Below are 15,822 nucleotides of genomic sequence, written 5' to 3'. Positions count from 1 at the left end.
GCTGACCAGTCCCCTTGTTTTAGCCCCTTATTGGTGACCACCAGGCAGGGTAACAACAAATACCATAATTTAATGTCTTTTTGGTAAGACACAGCCAGGTATCAAACTCCAGACAGTCTGTGTCCCCCCCCCCCCCCCCCATCTCCTCTCTCTCCAGGCGGACGCTCTACTACCACAAACTACTTTCCAAAAATGATGAAGATGGTAGGTTTCGCTGACTTTGAGAGAATTCATGATCAGTCTGGTTTGGATGAACCATTGGGCTTATAGTGGGGAGGAAACTGGGACTCAAACCCACAGCCAGGAGATCCTGGCAGTTGGGTCAGTGGGTGGGTGAGTGAGTGAGTGAGTGAGTGAGTGAGTGAGTGAGTGAGTGAGTGAGTGAGTGAGTGAGTGAGTGAGTGAGTGAGTGAGTTTAATGCTGCTGGGAACATTATTTCAGTTACATCAAGCCCTGATGATGTGGGACCACATGATGCACGTCTCAGACATTTACCACTTTGGTGAAACTCTGATATGGTGCTTACAACCCAAGAAACGTAATCAGCGCAAGCTGAGACATGACACCACAATCACAGGTTTCTGGCACACCAAAGGGATACAACTCTACACGGTTATTCTGGTGCCCTTGACAACTGGCAAGTGTCATGCCAGGGGTTGATAGACTGGAAACCCTCCATGTGTCACAGAGAACGCCTGAAGGGTGTCAGTGGGTGTTGCAAGTGTTTTATGGTGGCCTACCATGTTTACCTGTGTAAACCCGAGGCAAACAATGGGAACATCGACCCATACCAGTAGGGTTTGTTGACACGATATCTCCAGATTGCCTGTGAGATATGTTCCATACTGTCCTAGTTCGTCATAATATGGACTGTAAAAACATAGGTGAGGTGAAATAGGGTTTAACATCGCGTCCAAGATTATTGCACTTATATAGCGACGTGCATGTATGTGTGCGTGTTTGTGTGGCTGCTTGTACTAGTTCGGACTGATGACGATTTATAGTGCTAGATCACTGAGATACCATGCCACAATTTAACATGAATACCCCACTCAGACACAGTATACTGACACCGAGCCGACCGGTCCTTGTTTTAGTCCCTTAATGCCGAGCGCCAGACAGGGTAACAACAAGTACCATCTTTTAACGTCTTTAGGTATGACTCGGCTGGGGATCGAACCCCGGACCTTCCGTTCTCCGGGCGGACCCTCTACCACTAGACCACGGAGGCGGTCTCGTAAAAACATAGACACAGATAACAAGGTCACCTCTTCATGATGTAATCAATGTCTGATGTGTGAGGTGAGGTGAAATGGAGTTTCACATTCCCTCATACATGCATGCAGTGGTCTGGCTGCTTGTACTCATCTGGAAGGGCCAGTTGTACAATGCTAGCCCACAGAGGTACCATGCCGCTGTTTAACATGGATACCCCACTCAGACAGAGTATATTGACTCCGAGCCAACCTGCCCTTGTTTTATACCCTTAATGCTGTGTGTCAATCTGGGTTAAACTCATGCCATATATGACAATCATGTAGTCAGCCGTCAAATTTCAATTAGCCAAAGAATACTAAATCATACTGAGTGAGTGAGTGAGTGAGTTGGGTTTAACGCCGCTTTTAAAAGTATTCCATTTATATCGTGAAGTGTCAGCTTGATGTGGGAGGAAAGCCCCAAGTGATGCAGGCCACTTCGGTGAAACCCACGAGCACGGGTATGGTGCTGACAAACCTAGAAACATAAATGGGGCAAACCGGGATTCGAACCCACAATCATAGGTTTCTGGCATGCCTAAGGGATGCAACTCTGCACAGCAAATTGCAGTGCCATAGACGACTGGGCCACCCTTGCCCCCCCTAAATCGTACTGAGGACTACAAAAAATGCAATGATGGTAGTCCTCAGCGACTTGAAACACTTGATGGCTATTTTTCTCCATGCGATGATTTAAACAGATCAGTCTTAATGGACGAGTTAAAAACTGTAAGGACTTGTGTAATAAGTTTTGCACTTGTTCTTTGGACAACTCTTACAAAATTAACCAGAATTTCAGAGACTGTACAGTGAGTCAGTAAGCATTAGCAGAAATTCAGAAATACCATGTCTAAGAAAAATGGGCTTCACACATTGTACCCATGTGGGGAACTGAACATGGCCTTTGGCGAGAAGTGTGAACACTTTACCACTTGGCTACCCCTCTACAGCTGACATTCATTGATAATGACACAGCTTAAGCATTCCTTGGATGTCATGTGTCAACATAATGTAAATAGTTAGACCATTACATAGCTACAGAGCTGTTTGAATATTTCTATGAATTCATAAAACACATCAGAAGAATCTGCTCTGGAAACATAACATCTGTGCAGCCATATGTTACTAGGCTTACTTTCAACATGCAAATTAGAGTCAGGTTAATTGAAAATATAGATTCGCTATAATAATGTAGCTTTGTTATATTCAGACAATGCCTGTGACATTGTTTCAAACAGCTGAAATATAGCTGCAGTGAGTGAGTGAGGATGGTTTTACACCGCTTTTAGCAATATTCCAGCAATATCACGGCGGGGGACACCAGAAATGGGCTTCACACATTGTACCCATGTCGGGAATTGAACCCGGGTCTTCGGCGTGACGAGCGAACGCTATAACCACTAGGCTATCCGACCGCCCGAAATATAGCTGCAAAGAACATTAACATTGACAGTCTCATCATCCTCACCAAACACTGGTGTACATATTCTGACATACAAATACACACTTATACAACAATTCTCTAAGATATCTGACAACTTACTGAATCTCGAGCATACAACAGCGAAGATCACTGTGGAGATTGCAAAGCAAAAACACAATGACCTGAAATTAGGCCCACAGTTGTTCACGAAAATTCCTGGTGGAGATAGATATCAAACCACGCTGGAATGTGCATGCCATTAGATCCAGTCCTGATGGACAATCTCTGGTCCACCACAAGCACAGGGACTAGGTCAGATACTGATAGACACATTAACTGTCACTTGGTCCCTGATTTCTAGCTGTTTGCTTGCAACATAGGCAATGATTGGATATACAACCTAATTAGGCAGGAGCCATAGCTTTGCGTCATCACTATCAATTGTAACCTGACTCTCATATGAATAGGGTAGTCTTCCTCCCAGTCCCTGGAGAACAAATTAAGAAAGGAATCCAACTCAAGTCTAGAATTATTTGGCAAGTTTAGATTGCCTTGATCAGAAATTCAGCATTATGTTCTGGGTTATATTAATAAATATGATAACTTTATTTCTGGGACTCAAGTGTTAATCTGATGAATAGGACTGTATTGATTCAGTGAAGATCTGGAACATCACGGCATATAGCTATATGTGAAACAAATTCAAGATGGTAAATAAATTGTTAGTGGTATGTGAGAGTTCACTGTGACTTTAAATCACTTAAGTTTATTGAAATAATTTCTTGAGTTTCTCTCTTATGATGGACACGCTATGGCTCAATATGGAATACTGTTTTAAAGTACTGTATACATATCATGTCGTATCACAACCATACTATATTACATACAAGGCAAAAATGTAATGTTAAGACACACTTATAACTCTCTCATACAAACCCAGAAACAAAAATAGCCAAAAAATCCCATGCAAGTCTACAACAATTTGTCAAGTCCAGAATATTTTTTCCGTATCAATATGATCAAGGTCTCTGAAAATGAGGAAATTCTCTGAGCTATTTTCTATATGATCACACAATTTGACAAATGGAAAATCGTAAAATCTTTCCATTTCAGAGACTAAATATTGTCCATAGACCAACCATTGATTTGAGTTTATTTATTTCAGTACCCCTGGCCCATCAATGACATTATCATCCAACTCCAATTTAACAGAATCATATCAAAATCTATGAACCAACAATGCAACAAAGTCAAATTGTCTTTCAAAACAGATAACACATGGAGCCCAAATCTTCAAAACAACATACACAAAAAAATATGGTGTCATACCTCTTACGCCACTAAAATGTCTGATTCATAAAGCTTCAGCTCAGAAAAAAGTTTTTTATCCTCATTAGTGCTGACTTATCAAAGGAGCCATCACGCTCAGTCATCTTCACAAAGTACATCAACATAATTGTGCCTTGCTTTAGAAAGGTTAATTGAGAGGAACTTTCCTACAGCGATTGATGACTAATCCCATGAACTATACAAGGGGCAGCTACAAGATTCATATTACTATAGCACACCAATTTTATGTTTTATTAGCTATTCTGCAACATTATAAATAAGCATAGAGTTTGATACAAAGTGAACACATTCTCGGACATTTTAGTACTCTTGTATCAACATACACCCACTAATTAATTAATGCATCTGGATCATTTCAATCTGAAAACTGCAAAATGATACTGTAGCTAGCGATAAAAATAAAACTGCATCGCAACACTTATTATTGCATGGTATCTTATTCTGAAAATGTACCTTGATTACATTAAGAACACAAAAAGGTTGCTCTCAATCTACGGAGACAAACTGCTGTATCACTAAAACAATATAACACCATTAATGAAAGTCGATTAGTTCATTACTAAAATATTCATGATCTACCTCGTAATCTAGTATCTCATGCAGACAGTGAAACAAAAAATGATAAAGGAGGCATATACTCCTAACCGTTGTGTAAAAATAAAGAAGTTGACATCTATAAATTCTCTTCCTTATGTGTATCACTTCTAAATGCCTTTCAAAGACATGGAAACTGCTGTCCTAACAGCTCTACAATACCAAAGCAAGTCTAGATTCATCAGTTCTGGACTTCTACTATTATACAGTAAACAATGGTTATAACGAACTCAAAGGGAACACTAAGTTTAGTTTGTTATAACTGCAGTTCGTTATAAGCATATACAGCATATGTACAGCCAATGGCTGGGGCCAAAAAATAAGTTTGTTATAACCGTCAGTTCGTTATAAGCATGTTAATAAACATAGTTTACTGTATGTCAAAGACAATCTAATCCAAATCATGATTAAAAATAAAATAAAAATAATTTGATTTGAGAGACTAAATGTCAGTCTACTGGTAAGGTGGACCTACCCTGGCGGTGTGATTGGGCCTGCTCTTCCCCACTCTGCAGGGTTCCTACTACATACACATACATGATCCACTCCCTGGAATCTCAGGAACTACACTACAAACACATTATGGTGACCTCCGACTCCGCACTGGTGTTGGTTCATTGTTTCCACAATCAGTGGTGACAGATTTATGTTTCAAACCACTGCCACCATGTCAGCCATGTTGGGGGGTCAGGAGGAGGAACGGACATACTTCATCACATTGCTGTACGTCCCGATCACAACACTGATCACCCTGGCCGCTTCAACACTGGATAGCACGAGAGTTGTTACACAGTGATAATCCTCTGCTCCATCAAACAGGAAGAACTAATATTTCATATCCACACACCAAAACTCATCCGTGATAAAACACAAAGCCACTGTATTTAGGATAATCCAAATGTCCAAAGAAATATAATTGTTGTCTGATATCTTCCACCAACTCTGAGCTAAGCTGGTGCTATCTCCGGGTTGATTCAGATTCTGGAAAACTGATATCGATGTACCTGGTTATAAAAACATCCTTAACCAAAACCCACTGTGTTTAGAATTCTGAAGTCATCCATGGGCAATGTTATCAGCCCAACTGTCTGATTCTCCCATCACCTTGAAACAAAGTAGCATTCCAGCAGCTCAACACCATATCCACGTAGATCTATAAATGTTCACTGAAGAGCAAACTTAAATCATTCATCAGGTTGCAGAATGGTTCTTCAACCAGACACAGTCAAGGTCACACAAGACTGGAAACAAACTGTCCCGTCACTCATGGAGTGTCGTGGGAGAATAGCTGATGTTCTAGTCTGAGCATAGAACTCCTGCAGGGCACATACATGTAACTAGCATATACGACCTTTGATGTCACGCTTTAATTAGTCTCTAAGAACAAAGGGCTTACTCAACCAAGTCTCTCTCCACACTGAATCACTGCCTGTTATATCACACTATAGATAACACCAATACGATGAAACATGTAACGTTCCTCCAGCTCTGATGTGTATTACTCTTTTCAATCTGTCCTATCATTCATCTGTGATCTCTGCATGCAACATGTAGAACTTGATAGCATTGGGGCAATGTTGACCGAGTCTGACAGCTGGGTTTCCACCCACGCTGAAATCCTTCTCTGTACCATAAACATGATAAAAAAAAGTCCAGTTGATAAGAGGATGTTCCAAGGCAACCCTACACTGGTAATTGCTGATAGGAATTTGGTTCTGATAGTCACACGTGTATGTTTGCCCACATCAATCAGAACAGTTTATAACTGAGAGAGATTACATGTGTTCTCAGGCAGGGATCAGGACATTGGTTGTAGTTTTCTATAACTACAGGCAATTAAGAACAGACAGATATCCTATTGTCCTGATAATGGTATTTCATCTGTACTGCCTGGTGATTGTACCACCAAAGTCAGTGTTTCCATCTGAGACCAAACCGTGGCCTTTGAAGCTAATTAATAAAATATTCAGGTCTGTGATCACTTGCTGTTACCTGACACGCTTGCAGCAAAAAGTTTGGGGAAAATCCATACCTTTATCTGGAACTAACTAGAGACAACGTTTTCTCAGGAAACATTATCCAATTTTCTGAAACAGTATCAATTGGAAGAGAAAACTATCTATCCTGAACAAAGTTTCCCTTTCATCAGATGAGCCTCCAGACAACAGAGGCCATGAGTCATTTGATGTATTCCTCTGTGGTATTGTAAACTGTACAATACTTCAGTCAGCAGGTCTGCTCCATGTGGAACAAAATGACACAATATCTTCGGATATTCTCACTGTAACCACTTACAGAATTGGTTTGCAATAAGTCATTCAATGTATATTCTCTGTATGTTGCCTAATGAACCGTGCAATACTTCAGTCAGCAATAAACAATGATAAAACTCCCTGCTGAACAAAATGATACAATATCTTTCAATATTCTCACTGTAACCATTCCAGAGTCGGCATGTTTATTGCCATGTTTTCCTTGACCATGTTGACCAGATGGCAAGTTATCAGAGATCCCACTCCACTGTATATCAGCTAGACACCAGCTGAAAACCAATCACGTCTTTGGGAAACATCTAAATAGATCAGCAGAGTTCTGTTGTATGAAAATGTTGGCTTTGATGTACAGGTTATCTCAAGCCTGTCTGCATGATGGCTTCCATTGCTACACTTGGCTACCGTATCTGATATACCTCAGTGGAAACATATCCTATCAGGGCCTCAAGAGGAGAAGGTTCATCACAAGAGTCAAGTAGGATAGCTGTCTATTATCCACCTCCACACAACTCTTTGTAGTATGCAACAAATCCAGTGAAAGTCCATGTGCAGGTTAATTGTATTGTTTAGCAAAGGTTGGTAAATTGGTATCACATAGTCACTGCTACTTCATCAACAGAAAACTGTAAAAACCTCAGGTAACTGCTGGTATTGGTGTCACCAAATTTTAAATCCTTTTTACACACATCAAAGTTTTAACCTGTGTGATACCTGATCCGAACCAAGTACACATCTAAAGTACCAGGAATAATGCCCTATGGATGGCTGCCTGTACCATGTTGTACAGACTTGTGACAACCAGGAACTGTTTGCTGCATGTCGCCATCAGGTGTCACTGTGTCCTCCAGCAAGTGTCTCTACACACTTTGACATTTCGCCACAGCGTTCGACTTCATGTAACATTTATATGCCAGTATGGTTGATTTTTTCATGGGAAGTCGTCAAGCAGGTTTCGAGTTTCACCTGTCCATTTGTCTGTATGTAAAAGCCTTCAAAGACCTTTAGAGAGACAGCCTCTCCCTTCTCCTGGATGCCCTTCCAGGAATGCTAGGGCAGTTGCTATACATATTACTGACCCCGTGCTTGTAGCTGTTCCAGATGACTTTCTCAGATAAGTACAAGCATGTAGACCATGTAGACTGTCACAATGAAATATGACACCACTGGTGTCCCATATTCTGGGTACATTTGATTCACATCAATGGATACTTAAGCTGAGTGACGTCCACGAGTGTTTCCCTATCCCCCTTCTGTCTAACGAAGCTATCCTTCAAAATATATTGAATTCATTTTGGTGTTCATCTTCCAAATATACAAAAACATTGGCAACTTTAGAATCTTTTACAGACATCAATAATTGATAACAAATGGGATGTCAATTGCTAAACAATGCATGACATATTAGTATTAACTTCTCATATTACAAATACCAAAAGTGACACCAACCTAAACCTTTATACAGGTTCACATGTATTAATTTTTACAATTTCACATCTCACATATTACAGGATTCCAGATAACAGATAACAGCCTGCAGAATCAACGTTTTCCTGAATTCAACACTTGAAGTTTGAAAACCTTTTCAGAAGGTAGTTCTCCAGTGTATCTGTAGATCCAAAACAAACACACCCTGTCCACGACTCAAGGAAGCCCATAACTAAAGATGGACCATAACTCCAAGCAATTATCCTGAAATGGCCAATGAAACGCTCACATCTGTGACCCTGCATGAAATGTTTACTCATCTCCTCCTAGGCTATCTTACTAGTTATACCACCCTGCCCGGGTTATATAATATACAGCGTTATCACACCCTGCTCATCTATATCAAATATTTGTCCAAGCTATTATTCAACTTGGCTGCGACTGAAGCTTAAGTAAACATCACATGGTTCAGTGTGTCATATCGTGGAGCTGGCCTCATAATTCCTTTTCTTTCAAACTGTTGGATGTTTCCCAGGTTTTGCCACTTATGGTCACACGATGATCACCAAATCATATCCATCAAGGGTAGCCATCTTGGCAGGATTTATATGCTGGTTGAATGTTGTTCGTTAACCACATTTCCGATAGAATATTGACATGTATGTATTTATTCCATGAATTTAAAAGTAAACTTACACATGACTTGATTTGCAGGTTATATAGAGGAGGAAGAGTTCAGGGCGGAATAATCAGACAACAGCGACATTTATGGAGAGGTAAAAATGATTCATGTGACAGTGCGAGTACAAATAACAGAGTGAGTGAGTGAGTGAGCGAACGAGTGCCGCTTTTAGCAATATTCCAGCAATATCACTGTGGGGGACACCAGAAGGATCTTGTTTTGTAATAAAATTGTCAGATACATGTGGTCAGCAGACATTCCAGAGTTCCTCGCCCATTGCCAAGCTTGACACAAGGCAGCCATAGAACTATCAACAAACAAATCTGGTGCCTCACAGGGTAAGAAGAACTAAGTTTGTGCCTCACAAACATATTATATTCCCTTGAACAATTTAAAACCTGGTCAATTTAGACCTGCTGTCTGATGGCCTGTGACCTGTGACAGGCACCAGCTGTAAACAGGACAGAGCTATGTATGTATGAGTGAGTGAGTGAGTGAGTGAGTGAGTGAGTGAGTGAGGTTTTACGTTGCTTTTAGCAATATTCCAGCGACATCACGGCAGGTGACACCAGAAATGGGCTTTACACATTGTACCCATGTGAGGAATCGAACCCGGGTCTTCTGCGTGACGAACAAACACTTAAATCACTAGGCTGCTGTAACCCCACCGCCCCGACAGAGCTATGCAGGGAAGACATATACCATTGGTATTAGATTACTTATATTTCACATATTTTCTGTGATTTCCCTACAAGTAAGAATGCCAGTTATATCAAGGTATGATATTGGCGTAATGTCCTTAGTGATGGAGATGGACAATATTGTGAGCTGTGACTTGTGAGTTATGATTTGATAGTTATAACTTGCAAATTCTGTTAAATAGTTAGAAGATTTCATTCCGCGAATGTACTTTTTTGAGACTGCAGATACATTATATCATATGATACTTGAGAAGGAAACAGGTTTATTATCATTTGTAGTTCCATCATATCTGAAAGCTGAAGGGTGGATGGAGAATTTGCCCAAATAATATAATACAAAAAAAAGCAGCCCATTTTTCTGGGCCCACAAAAGATGAGATTATGTGGTGTCTAAGGCACTGACCCATGAGCATCGCCATGGTGCTGACAAACCAAGAATCTTACTTTAGGCTGAATCATGGATTCGAACCCATGACCATAGAATGGCAGCACCTTACACAACTTGACACCCATTCCCCCCATTAAGACTAGAACACAGACATTGTCCATAAGAAGCAAACACAAAACACACTGGGCTATGTAACAGCTCAAAACACTTCAGACTTAGTCAACATGACCATATGGTGTCGACCACATTCTGCAGTAATCTAGATTACTGCAGATTACTGCATAGCCTGATCTCCCTGCACATGCTGACTAACACATTACTATATAGCTGATACTGGATCAGACGGATATAACGGTATACAAAGTATATAAGAAGATGACTGCATTTCCTCATATCGTAGCGTTCCTAAACTTGCCTCTACTGCACACCAGGGAATGTCCTAGCTCCACGCCAACCTGATCATCCTTGCGGGCTAATTAGCCTCAACTCACCAGAGAAACAAACAAATTAATCATTATCCACGGTTCAGTGATCATTCAGGCCACATTGATCAGCTCCGTGTCATTATTGATCATATCAAACTTACTAGTCAATAATAAATTCCAGTGATGATATATAATGCATATAACAGTACTTCAAGAATTTAATGGTAACTAACTGTGCAAGAGTGATGTAATCATAATTGAAGATTTTATACTGAATAAAGATCAAAATTTTGAAAACATTTATAATTGTTTTTACACAGCATACTGCAACTTCACAAGGCTGATTGAATTGAATTGATCTGCACTTTTATTCTGCCAATTCAATGAACATCTACAATATCCATTCCGTTGAATATACAACAAGATAGCAACAAAAAATGACAAGTCAGCACATCTTTAGTGAACTGCAAATGAGTTTGGTTTAACCTCGATTTGGAACAGTAATTCAGAAATATAACACCGTGTCAGCTTGACATGGGAGGAAAGTCCAAAGTGATGCAGTTGTTTACCTCTTTGGTGAAATCACTGTGCGTGATTATGTTCATTACAAACGAAGAAACATAATCAGGGCAAACTGGAATTCGAACCCAGGATTGCCTAAGCAACACAACTCTAGACAGTGAATTGCAGCACCTGAGACAACAGGACACCTGTGCCCAAAATGTTAATGCTGAAATTTCTGTAATATGTATTTCAGTTCATCATGGAGAGATAAACAGAGGAGGTAAGCCCACCTGACACAGACATTACCACCATGGCGAAGCCTACAAACAAGCTGTATGGTGCTGACAGTCTAAACCAGTATGGATGCTGCTTTGCCTCAACATTTCAAAAAGATACAAGTTAACTACCCAGTATCTCAGCCTCATTCCAGGGCTACAGACATGCTTACTGACTTCATACAGTTTGTGGCATCACATATAATCCACAGCCATAATTATTCCCTGCAGTTCTCAAACAACAAATAGTAAATGAACCTTGGGAATTTGCAATGCTGTTACATGTTGCATGTGACAGACTTTCCATTGAGGAAGAGTGTTTGGTATCATTGTGTTTCCAGGCATGTTATGACACGCATGTTACATCAGACTGAGGCCATGGTTGTGACACAGATTTCCTATTGCCCATCACATGCAGGGTTTGTCACCAAGCTCAGTCCCGGGCAAACATGTGGGGTTGATGGACGCTTACGGCGGCTGCACCGACAAACAAAGCTGTCAATGAGGTCTCTGTCTCTTGTCAGCATGTGACGGCCTGAAATCTCTCACCTCAGTGTTGGACATCAAAATAGCCACAAGAATGTCTGGGACGGTCATCACAGTTTGGTCTTTGGCTGTAGGTGCATCTTTACAACATGGATGGTCGACGTCAGTTGCCACACAATACCAGTTTCTTACAGACTCAAGTCTGATACAACAATATCAGTTTCTTGCAAGTGTCATGTCTCATACAACAATATCAGTTTCTTGTAAGTGTCATGTCTGATACAACAAAACCGGTTTCTTGCAAGTGTCATGCCTCATACAACAATACCACTTTCTTGCAAGTGTCATGTCTGATACAACAATACCAGTTTCTTGCAAGTGTCATGCCTCATACAATACCAGTTTCTTGCAAGTGTCATGTCTAATACAACAATACCAGTTTCTTCCAAGTATGATGTGTGATACAACATTACCAGTTTCTTGCAAGTGTCATGTCTGACACAACAATATCAGTTTCTTGCAAGTGTCATGTCTGACACAACAATACCAGTTTCTTGCAAGTATGATGTGTGATACAACAATATCAGTTTCTTGCAAGTGTCATGTCTGACACAACAATACCAGTTTCTTGCAAGTATGATGTGTGATACAACATTACCAGTTTTTTGCAAGTGTCATGTCTGATACAACAATACCAGTTTCTTGCAAGTATGATGTGTGATACAACATTACCAGTTTCTTGCAAGTGTCATGCCTCATACAACAATACCAGTTTCTTGCAAGTGTCATGTCTGACACAACAATATCAGTTTCTTGCAAGTGTCATGTCTGACACAACAATACCAGTTTCTTGCAAGTGTCATGTCTGACACAACAATACCAGTTTCTTGCAAGTGTCATGTCTGACACAACAATACCAGTTTCTTGCAAGTGTCATGTCTGACACAACAATACCAGTTTCTTGCAAGTATGATGTGTGATACAACATTACCAGTTTCTTGCAAGTGTCATGTCTGACACAACAAAACCGGTTTCCTACAGACCAAAGTCTGATACAACATACCACTTACCTACAAACTGTCAAGTCAAATACAACAAAAAAAACCAGCTCTTTATCATGTTTTCAGAACATAAAGTCTGATTTCACAATAGAACCAACAAACAACAAAGTTACAATTCAGGTACATAAAACCGATAGCTGATACGCCCATGTATGACAAGAAACAGATTGGCACATTGATATTAACATTCTTGACCAAATCAGTAATTGAAGAACTAGGAAATGAATTGTCCAAATACAATGAATAAACATGTGTACAGATTAAATTAACTGAATAATATAGTTGTTAACAACGTATAATCTTCTTTCCAAATTAAAACCAAGAACTACATAAACTATTGTCATAATCAATGTCTATTCCTTATTACTTGGATCATTGAAAAGAAAACTGATCTTTAAACATCCTTGTCCAGTGAATTGATTAATCTTAACAATAAATATGCATTACATGCATAATATTCATCTCAAGTGTGAAAAAGAATAAAACTAATTTCAATGCTTTAACATAACTCAATAAAAGTTGTCATGCACTCATGTACATTTGGTTACATCTGGTTAAACATTTTCTGAAAGGCAGTTATAAACCTTGCTGTACATCCTCCATAATAGCTGTTGTTTGGTCAAGATGAGCTGGGAAATACTGCGCACTTACCCGTTATTATCGATAAACTTTCAAAGTCCATGATTCCGTCTCCATTACACACGCTCTGTGTGTTAAATAGACTTAACTTCAGCTGGATTCCAAAGTGAATAAGCCACCATCAATGTTTTCAACAACAAATGCTGAACACTATGAAATGTAATACTGATGACGGCACGATGTGGGGCTCTTACAGACTGCTCATTCCCTGTGATTACAACCTACACCGAAAGAAATTCACTTGGCCATATCCTGGCATGTCATAAAAACATTACATGCTAACAATCTTCCCAGCTGAGGCATCAAACACTCAAAACCACCAATTCATTCTCCATCGTTTGGTTTAAGCATCTTTGTACATTCCCAAAGGCCGACAGAATTTACCCTGAATTGAAAACCCAAACAAGAATGAGGCTCCGATTCTAAGAGGAAATGGGAACTGGATGAAGCACATTATTATTTGAAAGCTGCAAGAATGGACGCCCGGTGAAAAAAGTCTGAAATTACACGCACATGTATTGAAAGGGAATTGATTTTGGAAGGTGCCTTCAAAGACCCTGGGGTAGAGTGAGAAAGGAGGTGTTATGTTTCTTTGACGCGCTAGTTCCAGTAACTCACGACAAGTGCCATCAGTGCCGAGCCATCAGTGCCAAGCTATGGGTCTCTGAGCCATCATCTAGGTGATCAATACGTCTTGCTGTCCCCAAATCTGTCCTTGTCGATCCAGTGGTTTTCTGTACTTGTTTTCACATAAACCTTTTCAATGAGTGAGTGAGTGAGTGAGTGAGTGTGTGAGGCAGGGAGGGAATGATTCAGTGAGTGAGTGAGTGAGTGAGTGAGGGAGTGTGTGAGGCAGGGAGGGAATGATTCAGTGAGGGAGTGAGTGAGTGAGTGAGTGAGTGAGTGAGTGAGTGTGTGAGGCAGGGAGGGAATGATTCAGTGAGGGAGGGAGAGTGGGAGGAGGGAGGGAGGGAGGGAGGGAGTGTTTATTTCAGGTACAATTCACATTCAACAATCTTTCACTAACTATCGAGGAGGCAATGTAGTTCAATCATCTTTTACAGTCAGAACACCTTGGGTTAACGAAATGTGAAACAGATGAGTTGAGTTTAACACAGCCTTGAAAGGTTTGACAGTAGTGCAATGATAAGGAATCTAGCCATGTATATCTTTCACGCCACAAACCTTGTGGGTCATTTAGTGATTGAAGCTAAGGACTCTTGATTATCAACATGGGTGCAATCGCTGATGCTGATAGGCCATAGGCCATTTATATTGCGAATATTTCCACACCACACAGGGGCATGCTCAAAGTGTTATTACCCCGGTCACTGGATCAGTATGCACTAAACAATTATTCTCAGCTCCCTGGGGAGTATACAACCACATTGCCATCTCATCCTACTGGGTGCCCATGCACTGCTTGGTGAACAGAGGCACATTTCAAACAAATTCACTTGCCCAAGGTGACACCACATGTGATACATCAACAAATTCATTTGCTGGTGACCCGTGAAGATCTGGGGTAGAATAGGTCTTCGGCAACCCATGCTTGCCGTAAAAGGCGACTATGCTTGTCCTGAGAGGCGACTAACGGTTGATTGATACATCTCGTGAATCGATGCTCATGATATTAATCACTGGATTGTCTGGTCCAGACTTGTTTAATTACACACTGCCATCATATACCTAGAATATTGCTGGGTGCGACGTTAAACAACAAACCAACCAACCAACCATCTGCTAGTAGATCTGTATATCACTTCATTTTGAAAAAGCTAAAATATAATTTTCTTTTTTCTTAAACAGGATCTGTAATATAACAATGTGATCATGGGAACATGGCGACATTCACATTATCTCCTGAAGGAACTAACTGGTTAATTAATTCTGAAGAAAGAGATCATTTGTAAGTCCATCTTCTGTGTGAGGTATTGTGTTTGTCAGCAGAATTGCTCAAAATGGAAGTTGAAATGAAAAAAACCCCATGACTTTAACATGCCAAAATACGTCATGACCATAAACTAGTGAATGAAGTCATTGTTCCTTTGACAAGTAAGCAGCCTGCCAGCAACATCGTGTCACAATGGCTCAACCACAGAATCAGGAAATGTTACATTACAATAGCATTAAAACAACAGCATGAACATCTTGTGCAGTAGTAAAACACATGAATCATACCAAGGAACAGAAATATTAACCTGCTGGGTTATTAACTTGCCTATGATTTGTTTGATCCCCAGACACTGTCAACCATCCCAGCTATCACAGAACCATTACTGTCCGCCTTTCAATTCTGTATGGCCAGCATAACCAGTCATAATAATTAGTAGCGGTAA

General features: G+C 40.3%; 1 protein-coding gene across 4 annotated transcripts in view; it reads right to left on the bottom strand.

The window, feature by feature from the left end:
* LOC139443343 (protein PALS1-like) overlaps positions 1 to 15,822 on the bottom strand; it is a 103,228-nt gene that overhangs the window by 34,216 nt on the left and 53,190 nt on the right. Inside the window, exon 1 of one of the 4 annotated variants that reach the window (XM_071224323.1) lies at positions 5,100 to 6,482. The exons of the other annotated variants lie outside the window; for them this stretch is intronic. Within the exon in view, the coding sequence (XP_071080424.1) occupies positions 5,100 to 5,163 (64 nt within the window). The 5' untranslated portion in view covers positions 5,164 to 6,482. Of the gene's footprint in view, positions 1 to 5,099; positions 6,483 to 15,822 lie in introns of those variants that run through there. 4 annotated transcript variants of the gene reach the window in all.

Source organism: Haliotis cracherodii, unplaced genomic scaffold, assembly GCF_022045235.1.
Source record: "Haliotis cracherodii isolate W230 unplaced genomic scaffold, xgHalCrac1.p SCAF_5, whole genome shotgun sequence".
In the NCBI taxonomy this organism is placed as follows: domain Eukaryota; kingdom Metazoa; phylum Mollusca; class Gastropoda; order Lepetellida; family Haliotidae; genus Haliotis; species Haliotis cracherodii.
The sequence above is the reverse complement of the archived record's forward strand: the minus strand, read 5'-3'. Positions and strand labels throughout refer to the sequence as shown.